This window comes from Camelus ferus, chromosome 33 (assembly GCF_009834535.1).
Source record: "Camelus ferus isolate YT-003-E chromosome 33, BCGSAC_Cfer_1.0, whole genome shotgun sequence".
NCBI classification, from domain to species: Eukaryota; Metazoa; Chordata; class Mammalia; order Artiodactyla; family Camelidae; genus Camelus; species Camelus ferus.
Window position 1 is genome coordinate 7,173,705 of NC_045728.1, and position 24,989 is coordinate 7,198,693.

A 24,989-nucleotide genomic window follows, 5' to 3' on the forward strand; every position below is an offset into this window, starting at 1 on the left:
TCTTTTAGCTTCCTGGTAAAATTCCTTTTGAAGACATTCCATTTTGCCAGACTGAATCAGAAGAAGGAATTTGTACACACTTAGGTCACAGTGGCAGGAGAGGTGAAAGCCTGGGACTGGAGGTCAGCGGCCACCCCCTGAGAGCCCAGGGCAGTTGCTGAGTGAGAAGGAAACAGAGCTTGGGTGACCAGTGAGTGGCATGAGCTGTGGGTGGAGGGGTGATGGGGACTGTGACATTCACGAACAAAATTAAAAAAAAATTCTCTTCCAGCCCAGCCCATTACATCTGGGCCTAACCTGGCCAAGAGGTGCCCGTCTGCACACACCATCTGTGACAGGGTGTGGGTAGGAGTCTGAAAAAGCCTGTTTTTCCTTCTTAGCTTCTCCTGTCTTTGAGTTTTTAAAAACCACTTGTGAGGCATATTTCCTGATAGGAGAGTAGCCACAGCCCAGAGAGGGGAACCAACAGAACAGAGGGCCTGGCTCGACTCTCGGAAGGCGGGACAAGTTTCTCGCTGTTGGTTATTTGGAAAGTCCCCTTGGTTGTTACTGGGGAGACTGGCTTCAGCTTCTTTGAGAAGGAGGACAGGTGGCATCTCTTAGCCCTGTCCTCACTTGGTGCAGAAAAAGTTCAAATGATACACGCATGCTCGCAGCCCTCTTCCTCCCCACATCCCACACAAAACCAGACACATGTGGCCCGGGGCCCTGATCAGACTCTTTTTATTGTCCTTTCTATGAATGGGTCTCAGATGGCAAAGGAAGGTGGCTCTCTGGCTTCTAAGCCAATTCCTCAGGGAGCCCCACGCATCATTGCTGAGAGGGGAGAGACCCCCTCCCTGCCCCTCTCTGCTCACCCCTCCTTCACCAGGGGCAGGGCTCCAATCCAGGCTCCTGGCCCAGGGACAAACCCTTCCCCATGGAACTTCTGATAGTTCATCAAAGGTCATCTTGGTTCCTAGAGAGAGAAAGAGAAGAGTGGGTGGGGTGGGGGGAGGGGCTGGCTTGTAAGGCCCTGGCCCAGGGCAAACAGGCCACAGTGGGGATGGACTTTCTTTTCTCATCAGCCTGTCTCCTGATCCAGCTCCCCTACAGAGCCCAGGCCCCTCTCTTATGTCATCACATCTTCACCCTTTGTCACTTGTTCTACAGAATTTCTCCCTTCCTCTTTGCTTACTGGGTCCCTTTCTTTTTACACATCCCCCAGAAGCCCTGTCTACCTTCCTATTTTTAGTTACCCCTTGGCCCAACCTCCTTTGCCCCGCACTCTCATTTTTTGCGATCCCCAGCCCCCACCTCTCCACGTTTCTGTCCTGGCCTTTGGCTCTGGCTCCGGCTCCGGCTCCGACTCCTGCCAGGGCCCCGGGAGCCCCGAGAACTGTCAGAGCCTCTTGAAGAGTTGCTCCCGGCCGTGGAACAGGTGCTGGTGCCCTGGCCCCGGGACAGGAAGCTTGGTCGGCTGTAGGGGAGCCAGGCCTCTTCTGCAGCACAAGACAGAAGGGCAGTTGGGCCAGGCAGGGGGCAGGACATCGCAGCTTGCCCACCATGCCACCACAACCACAGTCCCAGCTCTGGAAGAAGAGTTGAGGGCAGACCATCCTGGGGCTGAGGAGAAGTGGAGTGCCCGGTCCGTGCTCAGAAACCCGGAGGGAACTTTCATGCAGAGAAAGCCTTGGGAAAGGAGGGACAGAGCCCCCAGCCCCAACTCTTCTCACATCTGGGCTTCAGTCCTGGGAAAGGACACAACTTGGGGACTTCAGGGGATTCTGCCCAGAGGGAGCTAGAGAGACAAGTGTCTTTGATGTTGATCAAATGCACAAACTCAGCTGAAAGTCAGGGGTGGGCTGGACTGAGAATCCTCAGTGGTGCCATCTGTACTACACTATTAGGCTCCAGTCCCAAGGCCCACCTTCTTGCGCAACAGCGGCCCTCCTTACCAGCTGGGTGGGGCCCCCGCTGGGCCCCCAGGGGCCCGGCCTGCACCATTCTCCTCTCCCCACTGTGCTCCCGCTCCCGTTCCAAGGAGGACATGCTGCCTGCTGCTCTCAGCCCCAAGGCCCAGCTGGCCTCTTCCTCTGGTGGCGGCAAGGGCGGTGGGGGCAAGTCTGGGGAGAGATCTGTGTTCAGCAGAGTCTCCGGCTTCCCTGACACCAGTCTTTCTCCCACTCCCACTCCCTGCACCAGGAGGCTGCAACCGAACAGCCTCCTGAAGATTTGGGTTCGCTCGCTTCCCTCCTCCAGCCACCTGAGCTCCCCTTAGTTTCCTGCCTGTCCCAACCACTGTCACCATCTCCCAGGCCCAAGGCCCCCTCACCCCCAGGACTGCGCTCCCGCATGTAGGGAAGAGCCTTGGGTTTCTTCCGGATTCGGGCACGGGGCCCATGAAGTGGAGGAGTCATCTCCCCAGGCACCTGCCGGGGTCGCCCTGTGGCATTGGGAGAGGGGAGAGGAGCAAGTAAGAGCAGATTGGGAAAGGGGCTTGAGGGGGAGGGGGACAAGCTCGGAGGGTATGGAGGGGTGGGGGCGAGTTGAGGGTCCTACAGACTCACCTGGGGCACTGCTGGCTGTACTAGGGACAGAGCTGGGACTGAGGTGATGGGGGGCTGTGGGGCCAGCACCCAGGCCAGCAGGCCTCCCTTCATGGCTACTCAAAGTGGGCTGGGACACACTGTGAGGGGCACTTGGCCCAAGGGGTGCCCTCCTGCAATGACACGGGGCCTCATTTGTTAGCTCAGCAAAAAATTGCCTACTGTGTGCCAGGCACTGCACTGGACAATCAACCTAATACTCAGATGAATAAGACACAGCCCATCCTCCACAAGGCTCCCAAGCTAGTGAAGCATGAGGAAAGCCATCTTTGCTATGCCCCAGGGAGCCTGCATTCACTCCAATGGAGAAACAGTCCAAAGGGAGGGAGAGACCTTGTCATCCTCCACATTTCTCCCCAAATCACACTTCTACTCAGATAAAGCCATGAGACCTCTGCACCCTGGACTCGCCCATCCATCCATCCATCCATCCACCCAACCATTCACCCCTGAGTAGATATGTACCGAGGGCCTGTAACATGCAAGGTACCATACACCTTCCTACCTGGGCATCTGATGGAGATGGGGAATGTCAGAAGGGGGCTGTGGAGGGTCAGGAGGTGAGGGGGTCAGAGTGGCTGTGGACTGCTGTCCATAGGATGGTGTGGGAGAGGGGGTTTCCCCTCGGGACGGAGGGACCAAGCACCCCCCACCGGAGCTGGGCTCTGCCACGTGGCTCCTCTCGGGCAAAGGTGGACACCACTCTTCTGGCTCTGAGCTAAGGGCAGAGAGGAAGGAGGGTAGGGATTGCCCGCTTCCCTTCTTCTCCCAGCATCTCTGCCCTCCCCCAACCAGACGCCCTGGGCTGGTCCCATGTATCCTGGGCATCTGCAGGCAGGGTGCATCCTTACCTGCCCTCCAGCTCCTCCTCAGGCCCTTCTAGACAGCTCAGTTCACAGGAAGGGGGCGGAGGCGGCAGGGCTTCTGGCCAGTTGAGAGAAGGCATATGTACCGGTTTTCCCAGGAGCTTTACTTTGCCTCCCCTGGCTCCTGAGGAGAGCAGGATGGGGACATGCCAGGATACGGTCAGGAAAGAGGCAGAGGTGGGACACATCAGAAGGGAGTGTTGGGCTAGGTCCCAGGGAGGGTGGAGAATAGTCTTTGGGGCGACAGTGTTCAGGGCTCAAATGGGGGTGTTGGGAACTGAGTCATACCGCTTTCCCCTTGGCTCCATTCTGGAGGTGCATACGGGCTCCAGGTGCCTGGATCCCCTGAGGGATGTGGGGGGAAACCCCCGTGGAAGGTCTGCAGCTCCTCGCCAGCCGGGTCAATGGTGCTGTAGACAGGACCCTCAGCAGAGGTGGTGGTGCCCCGGGCCGTCTGAGCCAGGTAAAGGGAGATCCCTGCTTCTGAGGGGGAGAGAGAGGGAGGCCAGGGGAGGAAACGGGGCAGAGACAGAAAATAGAGAACAGGAGAATGGAGGGCAATAGGAGATTTCACCGGATCAACTTTCTCCCCCACCCCAGCCCAGGGTAAAGGTTAGACACAAGAGAGGCTCCGCCAACTCACAGCCTCCCAAAGGCCCACCAGCCTCAGGAAGACTGGGGCTCCCTGACCCCCTTCAGTTTGCTCCAGTAGGTGGAAAGGAGAGAGGTGCAGGGCCTGGGGTACCCGTGAGGGAATTAGAACAACTCACCATTGTAGTATCTGTCGTCTGGGTCAGGATTACTGGGGCAGGAGCTTCCCCTGGGCTCCTGGGCTGAGGGGCTTCGAGATGGGTGGGGCCATGAGTCTACCAGCCACGGGTAGGGAGCAGGGCCAAGGCCCATGGGTGGCCTGAGGGACAGCAGGTGAACATTGGGGACTGAGAACCTGAAGAGGCCCCCGAGATAAGGGAGGCAGGCGTGACTGTGGGGGTGGGAGGCTGGAGGTGGTCACCAGGAGGCCGAAGGCCTGGAAAGGAAGGGAGTGTCTCTCTGTGAAGGGGACTGTCCTTGGGAGATGAGTTAAGAGAATTAATTACCTGGAACTGGCTGCAGACAAGCCCTCTGAGTGTGGGAAGGACACTGGGGAAGGTGAGGGGGAGACTGTGAGAAGCGCCTGTATTTGAGGTCTGAACCCCCCGGGGCAGAGATGGCTTACCTGCAGGTGTGTAGGCAAAGGAGGCTTCCAAAAAGGAACCCGTGGGAGAAAGAAGAGGAGAAATGGGGAGAAAAGTCAGAAATATTCATATTCTTGTCCATTCCTTTGCCCTGGTCCCAATTCCACTACTCAGGTTGTAATCTGGACCAATTTCATCAGAATTCCTAGGAGTGAGACTCAGTAGTCAGTATTTTTCTACAGCTCTCCAAGTGATTCCTGCGTGTAGTGAAGGTTGGGAACCACTTTCTTAAGAGATCTCAGATCTCTCCAGACTCGCCCCTTCCCGGGAAGAAGCACAACTCATGTCACCTCCTTTCAGCGGACTCTACCTTTCCATCCAGATCCTGCCTCACAATTTGCTGCTTGGGATCCATGTCACAACCCCCGCCAGACCCCGACCCTCCATAAGTGAGTTCACCACCTCCTCCCCAGGTTAGCCCCTTCTCTACTGAGGCTGCCGGCAAAGCCTGCTCCTTTCCGAGGCGTTTTAAGGGTAATTCAACCGCTTCGCGGACTCAGGTCCCTCCCCGCCCCCTCCGAGCCCAACCCTTTCCCACCGAAGTCGAGACGGCCACCGGGACACCCCGCCCCCACTCAAGGGGCTGAGCTCCTGTGCGACCCCTCCCCCGACCACGCCCCCAACACTGAGCTGTTGAGCCCCTCCCCTTCCCCCTTTCCACCCTCCCTGCCTTCCTCCCTGTGGGGCGGGGTCTCCAGGCTCCGCCCACGCCGAGGCCCGCCTTCCGGTCTCCCAGACGCCGGAGTGCCCGGGGCCCGCGCTCCCCCCCCGGGCCGGCTCTCACCGGTGTAGTGACTGAGCTCCTTGCGCTGCCTCCGGCGCCGGTAGAGGGCGGCGCAGAGCCCGAGGAGCAGCGCCCCGCAGGCTGCGCCGCTGCCCGCGAGGAAGGCGGGCTCCCGCAGCACTCTCGCCAGCCGCTCTGCCAGCCCTGGGCCCACCTCGAGCCCAGGCTCCAGCTCCGGCGCGGACGCTGCGGGGGTCAGAGAGGTGAGGGGAGTAGCGGCCTGGAAACCCGGGAGCTAGGAAGAGGCCGTTCCTGACCCCCAGAACTCCCTCTTAAATCCCAGCCCGGCCCTCCCACCCTCTCTGGACTCACGCAGCTGCACTGACACCGGGGCACTGGCCACGCCTACGCCCGCGCTGGTGGCCGCCGCGACCTGGGCCCGGTAGAGGAGACCGGGCATCAGTCCCCGGAGAACCGCCGAGCGCGCCCATCCTGCCGCCGACCGGTTGAGGTGGAAGCGGCTCTCATTGCCCAGGCACCAGATCTGGAGGCCGAGACCCAGATTTAAAGAGTCAGAAATACATTCTGGTCTCGCGGGGAAACTTGAAGCTCTGAATGGTAGAAGGGACTTAGCCATGAGTAATTCAATATGGAGAGAACACTCTGAAACTTCTCACCCCCAACCTCATCCCCAGTCCCAAAGCCAGTCCTAGGTTCCCTCCTCCCTAATCCTAGCTCCTCGATCCTCCCTCTCCCTCCACTCCCCATCCCACCCACCCAGTCCCTTCTCCAAGCCTGCACCTGATATTCCTTGATGACCCCATTTTGCTGGGAGGGGAGCGGAGGTTCCCAGGACACAGTGATACTGCTGTTGCCTTCACCCCCCAAGGTCACTGCCACTCCCTGGGGGGGACCACTGGGGGCTGGGCCAGGGTGGAGCATGGTGAGAAGGACACAGACAGTCATTGCAAGCTGCCCCTCATGGCCCCAGTTCTATCATCTTAGGGAACTGAGAGTCATCCCTCCTTCCCACCTGCTCCTTGCTCTCCCCAAGGCAGATCTTCATCCCCCCTCCCACTCCCTCTTCCCTCTTGTCCATCCATCAGCTCTGTGCCCCACCCCCTTACCCTCCTCAGGAATGCTCCTGGTCACCAAGGGGCTTTCAGCCCCCAGCCCCTCCTGGCCTTGAGCTTGCACCTTGATCTGAATTTGGGTCCCTGGGGGGAGTCCTCTTAGCACAGTACTTTGCTGGCTTGGGGACTGTAGGTCCAGCACTGTCCAGCTTCCCCCATCAGGACCTGCTACCCTCCAAGACACCCGGAAACCTTGCACCAGCTGGACGGGGCCGTCTGCCTGTGGGAGATGGGACAAGGCATACCAGAGGGAGAGGCTGGACACACAAGTCCTCCAGTCCCAGTCCCAGCCCCTCCTCCACTCACCCCATCTTCCCCAGCCTCACCTCCCACTCCCCCATACCCATTCTTGAAGGCCCCTATGTCCCCCTTCATCATCTCCACCCCTAACCTCATCCCTATGCCACACTCACAGTCCAGGACACCTGCAGGGTCCGGGGCCCAAGGACCATGGGCTCCTGTATTCGCACAGCCACTTCAGCCAGTCCCCGCTGGCCTCTCCATGGATCCTCCACTGGCCTGGATGGGTTGCTGTCTACTGACCAAAGAGCCCACTCAGCAGAGGCCACCAGGAACAGGGAGTCAGGACTGAGAGTGTGTGTCTATGTCCTACCTCTGCCCTGTCTCCCAGGCCACTACTTAGTCCTTCGAGCACATCCCAGGGGCAGGAGCAGACTGGTCAGGGGAATGGCTTCCAGAGGTGGGCCAGAGCTTCCAGCTAACAAGAGTATTTTTTTCTGTGTAACTATATATGCGCCCTCTAAAGGCCTTGTTCCTCATCTCTTACATGAAGATGACCCTTTGAGGTTCCCTCTAGTCCTTATAATGTGCATTATCTGTGGTAAAAGGCTCAGAAATGAGGAGCTACCAAGATGACTAAATCAGTCTCTCTCTCTCCCTCTCTCCCTCTCTCTCTCTCTCTCTGTTTCTCTCTCTCTCTCTCTCTCTTTCTCTCTCTCTCCTCTTCTCTTGGTTCCCTCAGTGAAAGGGAAGCATGACCTTCTTATTCCAGGCCAGGTCCCCAGGACAGAACCGGAACTAGGCAGGTGCTATGTTTTGGGAGAGGGGTGCTCGGCAATGTTGCATATCAGACCCGTGATCCGGGGACCCTGGCCTCACCCTGCGTGCGGATGGGGACCCTGGCCTCACCCTGCGTGCGGATGGGCTCAGAGACGGGGCTGGGCTCACTGAGGCCCCAGGCTCCTACAGCTCGCACCAGGAACAGGTAGATGGTATTGGGCTGCAGACCGCTGATGGTGTGCGTCTCCAGCTGCACGCCATCTGCCACTGTCCGCCATGTGTTGCCAGCAGCTTGGCTACAACGGAAAAGAGGTAACAGAGTTCTCTGTGCCCAACCTGTCTAATCCATCTCAGCCATTCTCTGTGGTCCCTACTACCTCCTCACCCTGGGAGACAGAACTGTCAAAACTCTTCCCACAACAGCAAAGACCTTCAGGACATCGGAGCCCCTCCTTGGTGCTTTCCAGGTTTGCATTCAAAACTTCCTCCATACCTGAAGGCCTCTATCACATAAGAGGTGACTGTGGCCCCAGCTTGTGTGTTGGGCTTCCAGGTCAGGGTAATGCTGTTCTTGGTGATCTCGGTGACTACTGGCTGAGAGGGAGGTCCCGGAGGGGTACTGGGTTCTGTAGGGGGGTCTGGTGACACTCCCCATTCTTCTGCAGTGAGGAGATAATCTTTAAGTAGAAGGATGGGGGAAAGATGGCCCCGGTGTAACCTTTCTCCTTCCCAGAAGAGCTGTAGAGCTGTGACAGTGGTGACGGTAGAAAGGGGACATAGTGAACTAACTTCTGCTCACATCTGCCTCCCTAGGGCACCCTTCTGTCCTCCTCCCCACCACCATGGCCATAGCATTGGAAGATCAAACCAGTCCTGGAGGTTGGGGAGGTGTTGACCACCTTTGAAGCAGGTTTGGAGAAAGGTGCTGGCAAAACAAGAGAACAAAAGAAAAGCTCACCCCGCCTCCTAAGCCAGCCATTCCAGGTGGCCTCCCCCATGGAACTCGTGGCCACACAGCTGTAGGATCCCATGTGTATCTCCTGTAGGAGAGGTAGAGGACTGGCAAACTGGGAGTGGGGCAAGTTAGGCCGAGGGGGTGGAGGTGGATATGCCACCTCCAGGTGGGAAGGAAGTGGGAAGGATGAAGAGGATGCTGTACACTCTAGGTGATCTGAGAGCAGAGGTGCGGAGATGGCATTGAAGTCGCAGCAGCTAATGGAGTTGGGCATGTGGACCATGTGGCTATTCTGTTACTTGGGCCCCAGGAGTGAGACTCGCCTGCACATTGGCGATGTATAGGGTACCGTTGGCCATTAAGTTGATCTGGAGGTCATCCCCCTGCAGCCACTGCCCATCCTTCTTCCATTGGACACTAGGTTGAGGTTTCCCGGTCACTCTGCATGGCAGCCACACAGAGGAACCAAGTGCCAGTGTCTGATTGGTTGGTCCCTGGAGGATGATGGGAGGCAGTCCATCCAGGGAGGCTGAGAAAGGAAGAACTTGGGCACCTCAGTGGAGGATCCTGTGTTCAAGCAACCAGCCCCTTGTCCTCATCCTCTGCTCCTTCACTCCCTCTCCCCCTGGATATTGGAGGAGCTTTCATCATCATCTGTAGTCTCTACCTGGGACCAGCCATCTATTAGTGGTTTCCGTTCCTGATTTCCAAATTTCAAGGACATGCCTCAGGAACATGCCTCTCCCTTTGCAGACTTATTACATAGAATCCAAGAAAAACAGATCTCTTTAAGCTATTATTTCCTTCCTAAATCCGTGGACACATACCTCCTTTTACCTCCAACAGAGCCTTGGCCAGGATGCTGCCGGCCACACTGACAGCCTGGCACACGTAGTAGCCAGCATCCCCACTTTGCACTTCAGTGATGTTGAGCTGGCCTCGAGGAGAGACTGAGAAGCGCCCGGTGGGCTGAAGCGACTGACTGGGGAATAGCAAGGCCTGAGGACAGAGCAAGAAACCGAGGTGGGAATGAGCTGGCAGCTGGCAGGGAGAGATCCCCATTCTCAACCCCAGAATCCAAATCCCTAAGGTCCTAGTTCACACTCTGTCCCCAGCCAGTTTTGTGACCTTGGGCAAACCAGTTAAACCTATTCACAAGAACAGGGGATTTTTATTAGATGATTTTGGGGTGCACATCTCAGCTCTATTGAGAAACTCGGGCAACCTTCCTGAACCCCAGTTTCCCCAAATTTTACTCTTAGAGGGTAGTTATGGGGATTAAATCAAGCAATTACCTGGAACTCTTTCAATGCATTGCATGATAAACAGTAAGTACATTTCTCTTCTTTCTGGACTTAACATTTTACATTAGCTACGCGAAGCTAGGGAAGCAGGTTTGGGTCTCAGGATAAATGTCACCATGCTGAGCCCCTGACTGATACCTACTCCCACCTGCTACCACCATCAGCATTTTTATTCATTTAAGGATCTGATTAAAACGCAGCAGTCCCCGATGCTAGAGAAGATGGAAAACTGGCTGTAGATTTGGAATGAAGTAATGGGCGGCCTGGTTTCCAGTGGGACTGGGTTAATCGGACTTATTTTATTATACTGACCCTGTTTCCCAGTGACAAAATTCCTACTCTTCCCTTAGATGGAGTTACCTATGTTATAATTTCAGTTAATGCTCATTCCAGTTGTGTATTCTGAGGTTTGTTTGCTAAGGTTGAAAGCGAGGCGGGGGTAGGGGTGGGGGTGTGTGTGACTATGAGCTCCCCCTGATGGAAGTCCCTTGTAAGTAGAAGAGCAAGTAACATTCTACCCTGAGCAGCTTTGGTACAGTACTCGCTTCCCAGAGCAGTGTGACAGCCCAGGCCCCAGGCGTCTGGAGGACGAGGGATCTAATTGGATCTGCTACATCCTCAGGACAGCCTTGCCTAAAATAGAAAGATTCTCCAAGGAATTACCATACAGGACCATTCCCTACCACCTAAACATGATATGTTCCAGACGTTTTATATTCACTCTTATTTAATCCTCCCAAATGACCTGCAAGGGTTTCTGGGAAGACCAAAGGTAAAACAGAACCCCAGAGAGAAGTTTGCAGAGTGTAGAAGGAGGGAGGCTAAGACCCAGAGGAGAAGCTGGTGGCAAGTTCCGTGCAGCTGGCCACCTACTTGACTTCCCTCCTTCTGCCAGAAGATGGCAGGTGGGGGGTTTCCTTTGGTCTCGCACTGGAAAGCCACGCTCTCTCCAGGAGCCGCCATCTGGTCCTGGGGCTGGGTCACCAGCTGGGGTGGGACTGAGAAGGGAGGGGAGATAAAGGAACAGGGAATCAGGGGTACTGAGAAGGCAGATGGAGGGAACAGGAGAGAGAAGCCCACATTTGGCTTAAGTTGGAGCAGATGTCCATCTCTTGCTCAAGCCTGCTTAGCTTTCTCCTCCTTCCTCTCCTTCTGGAAGTCTCAGGGAACACACCCACATCTGTCCTTTCTCCTCATTCTCCACTTGGACCCATCCTCTGTCTTCCCTCCTCTCATCCCTGCTGCAGGCAGTCCCAGGTGAGGCCTCACCGTGAACGCTGAGGGAGCCAGATGCCTCTGCACGGCCCACGCGGTTCTCCGCCACACAGGTGTAAGTCCCCTCGTCGTCAGCCCTCACATGCCCGATCCAGAGGCTGTGGTCACTCCGGATCTCATACCTGTCCCACTCCCCACCCCCGGGCTGGGTTGGTCATGGCTACAGACCCCTTCTTGCTCCCCCAGGACAGACCCTGGGATCAGGGCATATAAAGACAAGGTCGACCTGAGCAGGGACAGAAGTTGGTACCCATGGACTCATGAGTGGTGGTGGGGACTGATTAGGACAGGGGACACAAACTCTGGGATACAGACTTCTCTGTGCTGCCAAGTGAGAGGCATCTGCCTTCCTCCCCCACCCCCCAAGTTTTCTAGGGGTTGGTATATTCTTGAGCTGGTTGGGTCTCCTTACAGGCAGTAGGAGAGGGCTTCTCACCTGCCCGTGGGCAGTTCGCCATCTTCCTTGCGCCAGTATAGACGAGGCGGGGGATCCCCCTGCACCTCGCATGGGAAATCCACAGGGGCATCAGCCAGGACCACCTGATTCACTGGTCTACGCAGGAATGAGGGACGCTCTATGGGGAGGGAGGGAATGAATAGTCAGGAGGTCTGCACATCTACTTCCTCGGCTACACCCTCCCAGGGAGTGTACCCCATGTGCCTACCCAAGACCTCAAGTTTGGCTGCCCCACTCTCCCGTTCTCCTGCCATGTTGGAGGCCACGCACACGTACATCCCTGCATCACTCTTGAGTGTGTGTGACATCATCAGCTTTCCTCCACGAATCTGCAGAGTAATAATGGAAACTTTGGTCCTTGTAGCCGTCAAAGCATATTTGTTTATTTGGTCCTCACAGCAAGCCAAGGAAGACCAGAGAAGTTGACCAACTTATCAGATAAGGAATCCTCAAATGATTTGTCCAAGGTGGGGCTCAGGTGTATCTTTTCTCCCACAACCCAAACCACATCCTACCAGCCCCTGGGGTGTCATGCTCCCCAACTTCTTACACCAATTCCATCAAACCATGCTGATTTATCCCCGACTCTCAGCCTCTGGTCAACTGATGGCCTGAATTCAAATTTCCTGCCTAATCACCTCCAAGATATTCCCCCTGCTATTCCAAGACGTTTAGATTCAGGCCTTCCTCCTTTGACACAGGTCCCAGATCCCTCCCTAGGGCCCCGCCTCTCAGGAGGTCGCTGGTCCTGACCCTGGGCCCCATGTGGATCCCCAGCCGTGGCCCCGCCCCTCACCGTGATCCTTCCCTCCTCCTCCTTGAGTCTAGCACCGTCCTTCTTCCAGGACAAGGAAGGCTCCGGGTGGCCGCGGGGGGGCACGCATTCCATTACCGCCGGCTCCCCTACAGCCACCACCACGTTCCCAGGAGACTGCCGGAAATCATCGCGGAGGACTGCAGAGGGAGAAAGAGAATGACTAGAGAAATAAACAGGGTGTGGGTTGGCGTAACTGGGTGAGGACACAGGAGAGTGTTTTGGGGAGAGGTGGGTCACCGCAGACCGGAACTCTTCCCCAGGTGCAAAAATACCAGGCCCACGTCCTCCTCTGGCCAAGGCGAGGGCTTTAGAGACTTAAGATCTTGGTCCCAGGGGAAGCGACTTAATGGCCGAGATTGGGACTGGCTCTGGGTCGGATTACCGGGTGCCTTCCCGCCTCCCCTAGGCTCTGAAAGCACCCAGCTGCCGTTGAGACTCTCACCTGCCACTTCTAGTGAGGCGTTTCTACTAGCCGCCACCCCCAGGTAGTTGCGCGCCACGCAAGTGTAGACACCCTCGTCGGGCCGCGCGCGGCGCCCGTGCACGATGCGCGGGAAGAAGAGGGCGCCGCTGGGCAGCAGCAGGCGGTGTGCGCGCGGGTCTTCGCGCGCGGTAGCCACGCGTGCCCCATTCTTGTACCACTCGATGTTGGGCCGGGGCCGGCCCTCCGCGCGGCAAGGCAGCGTGGCCGGCTCGCCTCGGGAGACCAGCAGATCTGGCGGCTGCTCCACGATGCGCGGCATCGCGTCCTCCGGCCCGACCCTTGACCCTGGGTAGAAGGTAGGGGGTGAGGCAGAGCATTCAGACCGGGAAGTTGGGGGAGAGATGGAAGCTCCAGAGAGAAAAAGAACCCCGCCTGCCCACTCTCTCTGTAGGGTCGAGTATCTCCTTCCCGGCAGATGTCCCACTCGTTCTTAGGCTGAAAAGGAGACGCCTAGGGACAGGCCGATCAGTGGAGGAATCGGGACTCAAGCTCCTAGCCGGCTTTCTAGGCTGGCTAAAGACTCCTGCCTCCTCTCCTGCCAAGTTTAAATGCGTTGTGACTGGGCCATGGCAAGTGGACCGCGCCTCCAGGCGGCTGGTCTTCAGTCCCCTACCCGCACTGGTTCACGGATCGTCTTTTATCTGTGAACAACCATAATGCGGTGCACCAGAGCCGACACTTGGTTCTTCACCTCCGCACGGCCCGGGCAAAATGGAGACTGTGACCCGGTCTGGGATCCCTTAGGAAAGGGAAAATGTGAATGATGGGCTGGGGCCTAGGATTAGAAAGGGTCCTTAACCTGGAGTCCATAAATTAGCACAGTGTCCTTCTTACTGTCACCCCAGATAGTCATTTGTTGGGGTCCTTAGAAGTCACAGGAATTAAACGCAAATGGTAGTGAAAGAGTACGTAACGCTCCTTTTCTGAGAGGGCATAGTTTTCAACAGATTATTCTACGGGTTAATGTAGCCAAGAAAGGCTGAAGAATAATTAAGAAAGGAATTTCCCTACTTTCCTGGGTCACTCAGATCCGTACACCTGCGTGTTCTGCTGTGCCCCTCACTTGCCCATAGAGTTCTGTTCGCTTTATCTTCTGCAGTTTGGGATTCAGGATCCTGGAACCAGCTATGCTGAGCTATGCTCAGACACCCACCAGCTTCATCAGCAGTGGATTTGTAACGTGTGGTGGCCAGTAGGCGTCGCTGCCACCTCATGTAACCTGGTGTCCTTAAATAACCAGGTACCCCCTCCGCGCTTCTGTCTCTACCTCCGCTCCTCCGCCGCCGCCCCCGCCCCTCCCTCCCTGTTCCAAAATCCGCAGGAACCTCCTGCTTCCAGCCTCGGGGTGGGTTAGATTTCATTTCCCAGCCCGGGCTCTTAGAAGTTCTAACCGAGACACAGCTGCACGGGTTGGCCCCTGCTGGTGCTGTCCGGGAACAGTTTATTTAACTGGTTTAGGGACAAGATTGGTTTCCCTCCCACTTCGAGAAGGAAAGAATTTTTCTCGATTTCCGCCCTTCCAGAGGGAAATCTCTGCTTCTCACCCATCTCTTTTCCTCCATCCTATCGCAGTCCTAGTTTAGCCAGACCAGACACCAAATGAGCGACCCAGGGCTGAAGATCTCAAGGAATGTGGAACTGACCAGGGGTGGAATCTCAGACGCTGACCCTTCCTAGCTGTAAGAACTAGGGTCGGTTATTGAACTTCTCTGAGTCGCAGTTTCTTTCTCTGTAATGTGGGAGCGGTGACTGGGCTGTCATAAGACCGCGATGTGTATGTAAAGCACTTGGGAGAAGGCTCCATGAATATGACTATTCTACCACTAGTTAAGGGCTCTTCCCCCTTGGCCAACCTTACCTTATCTTGGTCCCTACAGCCTCTAGATTCTTCCAGGCCCCAACATTCCTCCCCCCCCCCCATTCACATAACTTTAAGGTGTAATGGAAATAGGTTTATCATTGTCAAGCTTCGCGTTGCTTTTGTGACCATTGGATTACTATTCATCTTTCTGAGTTTGTTTCCTCGGTGTCAAAATGTGACCATCAACGCCTTCCCTACATTCGTCCTTAAAATTTCGAGTTTAAGTGAGACAACGTGTGGTGAAAAGAGTGTAAGAGCGCTGGAGGAGCAGACGCGTGTCTGGGGCGTCTGTGATGCGGGCTCTGGGCTTGACTTCTGAAAATCTAGGAGGGTCAGAAAATTGAAGAATCCCAGCTCATTTCCCATCTTCTTCCTCTCTGCTCTTTCTATACATACTACAGCCTTCTCGTCGGCTCTTTCCCCCTAATTCCTGTAGACACAGCTGCAGACACCCTTTCCGTGGAATTTCTTCCTGTCGTTCCCAGTCTCTGGAGATGCTTCGACAGCAGCTAATGAATAGCTAATGACCATGCTAATAGGGCTCCGGGGCTCCTCCCCCAGCACCTGGAGTACCCCACTCACAATCACACATACATCGCCCTGGTCTCCTTTCTTGCCACCTTGGAGTCCAGCAGGCGAGAGTAGATTTGACTGGATGAATGCGGAGGGTTGGAGGCTGGGGCTAGCGGGGAATCAACGGCAAAGACGTCCGGGAAGCGGGAGTTCCCGAAGCGGCCGGCAGGGGGCGCAATCGGGCTTCTCCCCTGGTTCCTGGCGGTCACCTCTCGCCGCTCTCCCGCAGCGCTCGGGGAGCGCGCACTGTCTTAGTCATTTATTAATCACCGTAATTAGCGGTAATGACCTCGCCGCCGGCGCCGCCCGCCCGCCGCAGCTCTGCCGGGGTGGGCTGGCGGTGAGTTCTACCTCTGAGGGGCAAACTTCTAAGTTTCCCTGAAATGGTCGCCGCTCCTGTCGCTCTCTGTAGCAACCGCATTTAACATTTTGGCTTCCTCGCCCTCGTCCTAAGTGAGTTCTTGGAAAACTTAGGGCCCCGAAGGAAAACTTGTTACCTGGGTGGGTCACCGAGTGGCCCGGCTTGGCCCAGGCCTTCCTGCGACTGCGCCTCCTCCCCTCCCCTCCCTACCATAGGTTCGGGCCTCTCCTACTCCGGACATGCCCATCACCAGCCATGGTTCTCACCTGGGGTGGCCGTGGGCGTCGGTTGGGGAGGTGAGGAGTGAGGGACTCAGCAGCCGTCTCCTCCCAAACCTTCGATCTCCCGCCGATATCCCCACTCAAGTGCTCTAAGCCCCAAACTATCCGTCGGTCCCCACCACCCTGGGAGGCGCTGGGGGGCGCCGCTCGGTCCTGGACCTTGGGGCAGGAGCGCTTTGGACTCCCCGTCCACGCCGCCCTCCCACCTTACCCCCATCCCTGGATCCGAAGTCCCCATGGGGCAAGCTCTCACCATTGAGAGAAGGATCGCCGGGGGGCAGCAGGCTTTGGTTGAGCGCCGCCCCTGAGGAGTTGAAGCCGAAGAGCAAGTCGCTGGAGTTGGAGATGTCCCCGGCTAGGGAGTCCGCGAACAGATTCATCTGCAGCAGCGTTTTGAGCAGGTAGCGCAGCATGGCGCGACCCAGCTGGGACCGGGGCGGGGGGCTCGGGGCCCAGCCCCTGGGTCTGAGACCCGCGGGCCGGGAGCCGTAAGCCCCTCCACAGCCTCTGCGCGCTGCCCCAGCCACGGTGCCGCTCTCCTGCCGGCGCGCCTGGGTACCGCGCGTGCCTCTGCTTGCCCTCCTCCTTCCCTCTTCCTTCTCTCCACCCCCCAGTGCCGGGGTCCCCCGGGAACTGGGCAAGCGGAAAGCAGGTGCCACGCCGATCACCGCGTAATTAAGGGATTAATCCGCCTCCATTCACCCTCCCACCCTTCACCCCGACGGCCAAGAGCAGAGTCGGAGACTAGAGTCGAGTAGCGCGCGAGTTGGAGTCCCTGCCCCGCGCCTCGCGTCCCGCGTGGGTTCTGGACGCTGTAGGAGAGTTTCCTGTCTCCAAGCACCCAAGATGAGGGATGAGGCTCTGTCGGACTTTGCCCTCCTGCCTAACTTCAAAGGAGAAATCCCTCCTCTCTTTCTCCCGCCCTTGGGAAACAGGCAAAGCGCCAGATCACTACTCTATCTCTCCAAGCTCTCCAAGTCCTGGCTTCCACTCCCTCCGAAGTCCCCAGGCTTTGCTGCGGGAGTGCGGGCGGCTGGGGTGGTTTAAGGCGGGAGTTGGCGGGGAGGAGGCAGTGGAGAATAATTACGCAGTGCGTCCACTCTTTTGCCTCTCCATTGCCTTGTTTGCAACGGAGAGATGAGGCGTCTTGACCCGGAAGTCCATGCCCCCGACCCCCTAATTTAGTAGTTTCTGCAGGATACTCAACAGGAATAAAACTGGAGGGGGAAAGCCCAGGGAAACCCAGGCATCTCGCATCTACTTGGATAGCTCTCGCATCTATTTGGATGCTTTTGCATTATTTTGCTCTGATGTATTTTATTAAATTGTTTTACCTTTTGGAGGAGACTGAAGGGGAACCAAGGAGTCTGGGGACAACAAAGAGAGCAATATTATTTCCGTAAAAGCAAGTGCAAAAGAAGAAATGAGGTTGGTACAAAACTCGTGCCAACCCGTTCAGACTTGATAACTGTCGTCTTTGTTGGGGGGTATGACACTCCCCAACCCTCCCACCCAGTCTCAGCCTGCTTCTAACATTTTTGGAGTTCTTTATACCTGAAGATCTCTCAGTCCTACACACACACACACACACACACACACACACACACACACACACACTTTCCTAGGCTGGAGGTGACATTGGGTGTTGGGAAAGAAAGACCAGGGACTTTCTATGTGGGGTAAGGCTCTGCTGATGGTTAAGTAGTAGGGTTCTGGTTCAGCAGGAGTGCTCTATGTGTACTTTCGCGGGGTGGCTACTTCCGAATTGGGAGGAAGCAGGTGAACAGGTCAAGATCCAGAGGGGCAGGTGTCACACAGTGGTACACCCCAGAGTAAGCTAAGGCGAGTTGGTTATCTCAGGCCGGCAGCGTTTAGGTGAACTAGAGACTTAGTCAAGGGAGGGGGGCTTGTCCCAGAACTCCTACCTCAGTCCTTGGGTAGCCCTCCGGGGCCTCAAGCAAATGGGTGTATAGGTGTTTTCCTATTCCCTCGCCTCAGCTCTACGCGTGACTTTGCAAAGCCAAAAGCTCAAAGTGCTGGCTGGCGGGGTTGGGGCGCAGGGACCGCCTCGCCAGAGGTAGCGCTCTGGGAGCTGTTCTTTCAGCACCCTGTCCGCCCGTGCTGGGCTGGGGATCTGGCGCCGCACAGACGACCTAAATCCGAGCCAACCTTGAGTTGGGGTAGGTAGGAGAGGAGCTGGTGACACATTCTTTCTAAAGCACTGGATACTAAGAGACAGGATTTGACGCTGACCCTTACTCCAGGGCGAGGTTGCATTCAGATAAGAGATGTGGTAACAGGTAAATATTAATCCCTTCAGGAATGACCAACCCAGAAGTGAGTCCCAATCCTATATCTGCCAGTGAGAAGACTCCACGCTCTGGACCTGTCTGCCCATCTGTTAAGGAGAAACTGGACTGCTTGCTCTGCTCTGATGCCTCAGATTCCCATTTCAGGAGCCCTCTGTTCTGCCTCCTGCTGACCTACTCGGGTTACCTGGGTTCCATTACACCAGAGGCTGAACCAGGACAGAAATCCGGTGTCCTGGCACCAGCCCTACTCTAGGGCAGGGAGGGCTGCAGCAGACAGGAAACAGCATCCCACCATGTGGCTCCTGCCCCATCCTAATCCCCTGATTTGCTCCCGGTCGGCCTCTCAGCAAACACAGGGCCTGCCAGCGTCTAGGGGCTTGTCACCCTGTTAGCGGATTTGTTCCCTGAGACAGCACAGTTAATTGGCCCTTTATGTGAGGATCAGGGCTATTTGCTCAGGGTTCCCTGAGCGGAGGCTGTGGCTCAGCTCATGGGCAAGGCTGCTTCCTAATCTCTGGCATCCTGGGTTTGGAGGCTGGACAAATAGTGAGGCCACTCCCCTCCTTTCCAAGACTCCTGGCCCAAATCTCTTCTACACCTCACCCCTTCTTGATACTCTTTTCTCTCTCCCTGCTTTTTGTCCGTTTCTCTTTTTGTCTGATTCTCTGTATCTCTAGAATACTCTCCCTTAGAACCAACTCAGATTTAATACAAAAAAAGGGTGCAGTACTCAACTAGGGAGTACTGGAGAATAAATACCTCCCCAGCACAGCCTAATTCCCAGCCCCCTCAGGGTCCCTGGGCCCCTGGGTCTAGTAGAAGGTAGGGCAGAGAGTGGGTGGAGAAGGCCCAGCAGGCCTGGAAGTCCTCTCCTTCCCTCCCCTTCTTAAGGTCAGATGGACAGCCTGAACACTGGCCTTGCACCTTTTCAAGTCCAGCTTCTCTCCAGGCTGTTCCCATCGGCAGTTCTGGAAGGAGTTTGCCTCCTAGCTGTCTTCTCAGTGACTGCCCCCAACCTTCACAAACACCCAGCACAACTCTGGCTTCTACCTCTTGCTTAGAGAGGGTAGGTAACTCCATGTGTCTATGTCCACGTCCTAACCTGTGGGCTATAGGTGCTGGTACAGCACCTAAAACACTCTCAGCATGGGCACTGTAAGTGGGAGGATCCTCACCTAAGGTTCCACCATAGGCTGGAGAAAGAGTGAGTTGAGTTCTGGGCCCCTACCTCAGGAGACTTCTTTTCCAGGGTTTTATCAATAACAGTCTGCACTTTGGAAAAGTTAAGAAACGGAAAAGGAGGTTTTGAAGGGGAGTTGGCAAAAAGGAGAGAGAATAGCATGAGGCAGGGAGGAGGGGAAGAGTTGAGTCTGTGGAGATAGTAAGTTTTTTCTGATAGGGTTATGGCATCTGGGGGGAAGAAATGTGGGAGGTGGGGTGGATGGGTGTGTGTGTTGGTGCGTGTGTCTATGGAGATATAGATACCCCAGGCCAACTTCCTCGGCCTAGTGCCATCACATAGGCCAGAGAATGTACCTGGGAATTTTCAGGGACCAAGCCCGGGCCTGTATGGGAAGCTTCTTGGTGGTCCAAAGCCTGCACACCAGCTGGTGTGGATGAAGCTGCTGGCATGTGGTTGCCCAGGAGGGCAGTCTGAGGACAACCCTCCTATCTCACATTGATTACTGCCACTGCCTCCCCAGTACACACGCACGCATGCACGCATGCACACACACATGCCCAGTCCATTTACATCCCCCCAGAGCCTGCAACTGCCCATCACTATCTCTGCCTGGACCCCTTCCCAGGGCACTGACACACATTGAGCATATGTGTGTGTTTGGGGGGGAGGGGGATGTGGGACAAGGCACTAACATCTGTCCCCCACCCCAACTAGGCTATGCCTGTGAATGGCCCAGCAGGATTGCTGGCTTCAGAGCGATGATGCCAGGGGGCAGTGACCCAGCCAGTAGGGGCCAGAAGGCCAAACAGGAGGGGGGATCAGAGAGCAAAGAGCAGGCCCCTGGCTGGAAAGCAGGAAGCAGGAGCCTACTCCCAGCAGGAGCCAGGGTCTGTTGGCTCAACCCCTGTAGCTGCTGAGATAATAAGCCAGGGCCTCCTGTCCAAGAGTACCCCTCCCGCCCAGGGTTCCAGTGGAGGAGCCTGCAGGGAGATACGATGCAACACACCAAGGCTGGAGGCAACTGGGCAGAAATGGCCACATCCCAGTACAGAAGGAACAAAGGCTAGGGAGAACAAGAGCTTTCTGAGTTCTTTTATTAAGCTTGTTACAGAGCAAACACTCTGTAAATACGGGTTTAGTGAATACATCTGATTGGCTAGTTAATCCTCAGAGCTCACACTAGCCTTCCCTGTCTCTCTGCCTCTCATTCATTCATTCTCTCTCTCTCTCTTATTCCTATATTATTTTTCTAGGGCTGCTACAGCCATTTTTCTAGGGCTGCTATAATAACAAACCACAAAGAAGGTGAACTAAAACAACACAGATTTATTTCATAGTTCTGCAGGTTGGAAGTCTGAGGTCAAAAGCCGTGCTCTTTCTCAAGCCTCTAAAGATTTCTTTCTTGTCTCTTCCAGCTCTCGGGGTTGCCAGTTCCTTGGCATACTTTGGCTTGTAGATGCATCACAAAATGCCTTTTTCCTCACATGGCATTCTTTCCTGTGTCTGTATGCCTTATAAAAGGACACCAGTCATTGGATTAGGGCCCAACCCAATTTAGTGTGACCTCTTCCTAACTTAACTAATTATATGTACAAAGACACTATTTCCAAATAAGGTTACATTGTGAAGTTCTAGGTGGGTATGAATTTTGAAGGATACTATTCAACCCAATACACCTTATTTTTCTGTCTTACTTCCTTCACTCCCTGTTTACCCTTATTCCTAATACTTCCCTAGGGGCCCTATTTTGCTAGTTTAAAAAATAGTTTTATTATTATAGGCATAATTCATGCTCATGCAAAAATACCCAAGCAGAATGAAAGAGTATAAGATAAACAAAGTCCCCATACCGTTCTTAAGTCCTTCTTCAGCCTGGAGTAGCTACGGATGGTTTCTTGTGTATCCTACTGAAATTAAAAAAAAAAAAATATATATATATATATATTTATATACACACACACACATACACATACTTCTTAAAACATAAATATGATCATATTATTTGTACCATTTTGCAGCCTGCTTTTTTTAACTTATAAATATTTTAGGGCATTCTTTTATATCAGTATATATCTAGATCTAGATCTAGATCTCCACTTTTTGCTTTAATGACTGCCTAATATTTCATTGCATATATTTATCATTCATTTGTCATCAGACCCTTATTTATGGAGATTTGGGTTACTTCTGAATTTTTTGTATAAACAATCTACAAATAAACAACTTACGCATATATATTTGCATGTATGCATATCTGTGGGATAAATTCCTAGAAATGAAAATATAGGGCAACTAATAGCTAACAATAGCTAATGTTAATTGAGTGGTTCTATTCATTCATCCATTCAGCAGATGTTCATCAGGTACCTACTATGTGCCAGACACAGTTTTGGGTGTGGGGGCTACCAGTAATGAGAAAGATAGAAAAGAAACCTGATCTGAGCATTTTGTAGGCATAATCTTGTAATTCTCATAGGAACTCTCCGAGGTAGGTACTATTATCTCCATTTCTCAGATGAGAAAACTGAGCCTAAGAAAGGATAGTGATTAAAGTAACTTTACTTGAGTAAATTGCCCAAAGTTACAGATCAAGAACGATGTGCACTTAAAATGTTGATAGAGATTGTCAAATCGCCCTTCAAAATGCTGTCACAAGTAGGAGTCCCACAGTAGTACATGAGAGTGCCTGTTTGCTCACCATGGCTGAATATTATAAACACTGTTAATTTTGTTACAATTCAATAAATGAAACGTGCATTTTATTATTTTAATTTACTCATATCTTTGATTCTAAGTGCGCTTGACCGTATTTTATATGTCTGTTGGCCACCTGCGTATTTTTCTGGGATGTGCTTTCTTGTGTTCTTGCAGAAAATTTATTATTTGTCTCTCATATGTATGTTGCAATCCTCCCCACCCCGTCTGTCATTCAACTTTTCACTTTGACATATTGCCAGGTTTAAAAAAATAAAGTCAAATGTATTAATGTATTTCATGATCTCTTTGGAGTTTGAGACATGCTTAGAAAGGCCTTCTTCATGCCAAGATTACAAAGATAGAATCCTTCCTTACTTCTAGTAATTCTAGGGTTTAATACTTTATACTAGATCTTTGATGCATCTGGAATTTATTTTAGCGTAAAGAGTAAGACAAAGATATAATTTTCTCCCTAAAACAAATAAGCAACTGTCCCTATCTTTCTTTTGCTGATTTGCAGGGCCATTTTTCTCATAGGCTAAATTCTTCTGTGAATTTCTTATGGAATCCTTGCTCTGTTTGTTGATCTGTATGTTAACTCCTAAGACAGTACTTAATTATCCAATTATTATAGCTCTGTAATATATTTTACTTTCTGATAGTTTCCCTTCCTTACTCTGAATGTTTAGAGTTTCTCTGACTATTCTTGAATTTTTTTAATGACCTTAATTATCATTCTATTATGTTTTAGGTAAAATCTTTTACGATATTTTTATTGAGTTACATTGAATTTATAGGTTAATCGAAGGGAACTGACATCTTTACAATGTTTATTCTTTCTTTTCAAAAACAGGGTATTTATTCAAGTAAGTACTTATTGACTATTTGCTCTGTACAAGGCACTCTTTTAGGAGTTGGGCTTATATCAGTTATCAAAAAAAACAAGAACTCCTGCCCTCACGGAGCCTACAGTTTAATGGGGGTGACAGACAATAAATAAGTCAAATATGTAGTAGATGAAAAAGTGATAAGAATTATTTGGTAGTGGTGGGAAAGCAAACATTTTAGATGGTGTAGCCAGAAGAGGCTTCATTTAGAAGACAACAGTTAAGTAACAATCCTAAGTGAGGAAATGAGCCATGGGGCTCTCTTAAGGAAGAGGTATTCCAGGTAGAGGGAGAAGCTGATGCAAAGGCCCTGAGACAGTAGCATGACTAGTGAGTTAAAGGGAAAACAAGGGGACCTGTGTGGGTAGAGTGAATGAGGGAGACACCATGAATGGAGAGATTACGTAGGACCTTGTAAGACATAATAAGGAGTTTCAATCTTGTGTGTGTGATATGGGACTCATTGGAGAGTTCTGAGCAGAGGAGTGACATAATCTGACTTACTTTTTAATAGGATTTCTCTGGCTACTATGCTGAGAATAAACTGAACACGGGGCAAAGGGAGACCCGGGAAAGCAGTTAGAAAGCTTTTGCAATAACACAGGCAAATGATGGTGGTGATTAGAACCAGGGTTGTATCAGTAATGATGAGAAAAAGCCGGATTCTGGATATATTCTGAAAATGGAGCAGACAAGATTTTACTGAGACGGGGAACTCTAAACATATTGTAGATTTTATGGATAATACTAAGAAATTAGTTTGGGGCATGTTAAATTTGAGATGCCTGTTAGAAATCTCAGTGGTGTCATCACATGAGTAGTTGGAGGAACTGGTCTGGAAGTTCAGAGGAGCAGTCTAGGCTAGAGATCTAAATTTGAGAGTCTTCACCATATAAAATGCTATAAAAATCCACAAAACTAGATGAGATCATCAAGAGAGATGTACAAAAAAATAAACAGGCCCAAAGACTGGACCTTTGGTTGCTTTAATATTTAGAATTTAGAGAGTTGAAGAGGAAGCAAAAAGAAAATTAAGAAAGGGCCAGAGAGATAAAAGGAAGTCCGGGAGAGTGTGGCATCCTGGAAACCAAGTGAGGGAGGAGGGAGGGATCAATGGTAAATGGAATAAGATCAACTAGGATGAAGGCTGAGATTAAGCATTGAGTTTAGTAATGCGGGTGCCACAGTGGCTTCGATAAAGGCAGTTTTAGTGGTCTGGCGGAGGCAAATTCTGACTGCGATGAATTCATGAGAAAATAGAAGGAAAGGAATTAGTTTTGCTGAAATGAGAAGATTTGTAGGGAGACAGTTGAAAAAGAAGTGGGATCAGAAATCGTTTTTAATAAAATGGGAGGAACAGCTGCGTACTTTTGTGCTGACTGGAATTATCTAGCAGAAAAGGGACATCCACGATACAGAGAAGAGAGGGGAGGGTGACTGGAGCAATGTCCTTGAGTCAGAGAGGCGATGGGGTTTAGGGCATAAGTGAACAGGTGCACTTGGTCAGGACACAGATCGTTCATCCACAGTAACAGGACAAGGGGTAAGGTGTCTGGACACAGATACAAGGAGGTAGTAAGATACGGTGGTGAGAGCCAGTGGGAGTTATCTTCTGATTGCTTTTCTATTCCACATGAAATAGGAAGCAGAATTATCAACTAAGAGTGAGGACAAGGGATGAGGTGGTGGCGATCTGAGGAAAGAGGAGCATGTATGACAGTCTCATAGGAGAGCAGGAGAACGAACTATGGAAATGCAGTATAATATGCAGGCGGTGTTAGAGGGCCGCTTGGGGTTAGTGATCATGAATTCAAAGTGAGGCCATGGTGCATGGTTTTGTGTGATTCCCCAGGTACCTTCAGAGGCCTGGGTGCAGGTGCAGAAGACGTGGAGAGTTGGACTTGCCCAACTTTGTGGGTTAGTCAAACGTGCTCAGAGAAGTGAGAGCCAGATAGGGGAGTTGAGAGTGAAGAAAG

The 24,989-nt window shown here is 53.0% G+C and overlaps 1 protein-coding gene and 1 long non-coding RNA gene across 8 annotated transcripts in view; one reads left to right on the forward strand and one right to left on the reverse strand.

Annotated features, from left to right (window-relative positions):
* Window positions 1-699: 699 nt before the first annotated feature.
* On the reverse strand, window positions 700-16,364 carry ROBO3 (roundabout guidance receptor 3). Of its 6 annotated transcripts, XM_032472364.1 has the most exons (28): window positions 16,188-16,364; window positions 12,817-13,143; window positions 12,354-12,511; window positions 11,766-11,886; window positions 11,537-11,675; window positions 11,095-11,222; window positions 10,699-10,823; window positions 9,349-9,520; window positions 8,845-9,050; window positions 8,525-8,606; window positions 8,060-8,225; window positions 7,696-7,862; window positions 6,960-7,081; window positions 6,541-6,766; window positions 6,215-6,336; window positions 5,786-5,957; window positions 5,474-5,659; window positions 4,671-4,694; window positions 4,552-4,594; window positions 4,225-4,364; window positions 3,743-3,937; window positions 3,440-3,578; window positions 3,094-3,306; window positions 2,550-2,701; window positions 2,315-2,425; window positions 1,938-2,105; window positions 1,297-1,481; window positions 700-958 (listed from the first exon to the last, which is right to left on the reverse strand). In XM_032472364.1, the coding sequence occupies exons 1-28, from the start codon at window positions 16,345-16,347 to the stop codon at window positions 947-949; spliced, it is 4,161 nt and encodes a 1,386-aa protein (XP_032328255.1). In that variant the 5' UTR covers window positions 16,348-16,364; the 3' UTR covers window positions 700-946. The 6 variants fall into 6 exon arrangements, with proteins under 6 accessions (XP_032328255.1, XP_032328258.1, XP_032328262.1 ...); XM_032472367.1 differs by lacking the exons at window positions 4,552-4,594; window positions 6,215-6,336; window positions 6,541-6,766; ... (11 more) ...; window positions 12,817-13,143; window positions 16,188-16,364 and having other exon boundaries at window positions 5,786-5,965; XM_032472371.1 differs by lacking the exons at window positions 5,474-5,659; window positions 5,786-5,957; window positions 6,215-6,336; ... (12 more) ...; window positions 12,817-13,143; window positions 16,188-16,364 and adding an exon at window positions 5,228-5,277.
* LOC116661110 overlaps window positions 5,540-24,989 on the forward strand; it is a 42,206-nt gene continuing 22,756 nt past the window's right edge. The window contains exons 1-4 of one of the 2 annotated variants that reach the window (XR_004316856.1): window positions 5,540-5,676; window positions 9,368-9,544; window positions 11,073-11,155; window positions 18,255-22,338. This is a non-coding gene — a long non-coding RNA (uncharacterized LOC116661110). Of the gene's footprint in view, window positions 5,677-9,367; window positions 9,545-11,072; window positions 11,156-18,254; window positions 22,339-24,989 lie in introns of those variants that run through there. The other variant, XR_004316857.1, reaches the window with a different exon arrangement.

Bases quoted from the DNA above. Each gene is read 5' to 3' on its own strand.
- ROBO3 (XM_032472364.1), bottom strand. From the start codon at position 16,347: ATGCTGCGCTACCTGCTCAAAACGCTGCTGCAGATGAATCTGTTCGCG. The intron at 11,223-11,536 runs GTGAGAAGCCCT...GGAGTGGGACAG, and splicing joins GGCGAACTGCCCACGGGCAG to GTATGAGATCCGGAGTGACC. The intron at 9,521-10,698 runs GTAGGTGGCCAG...CTCTGTCCTCAG, and splicing joins GGCAGAAGGAGGGAAGTCAA to GCCTTGCTATTCCCCAGTCA.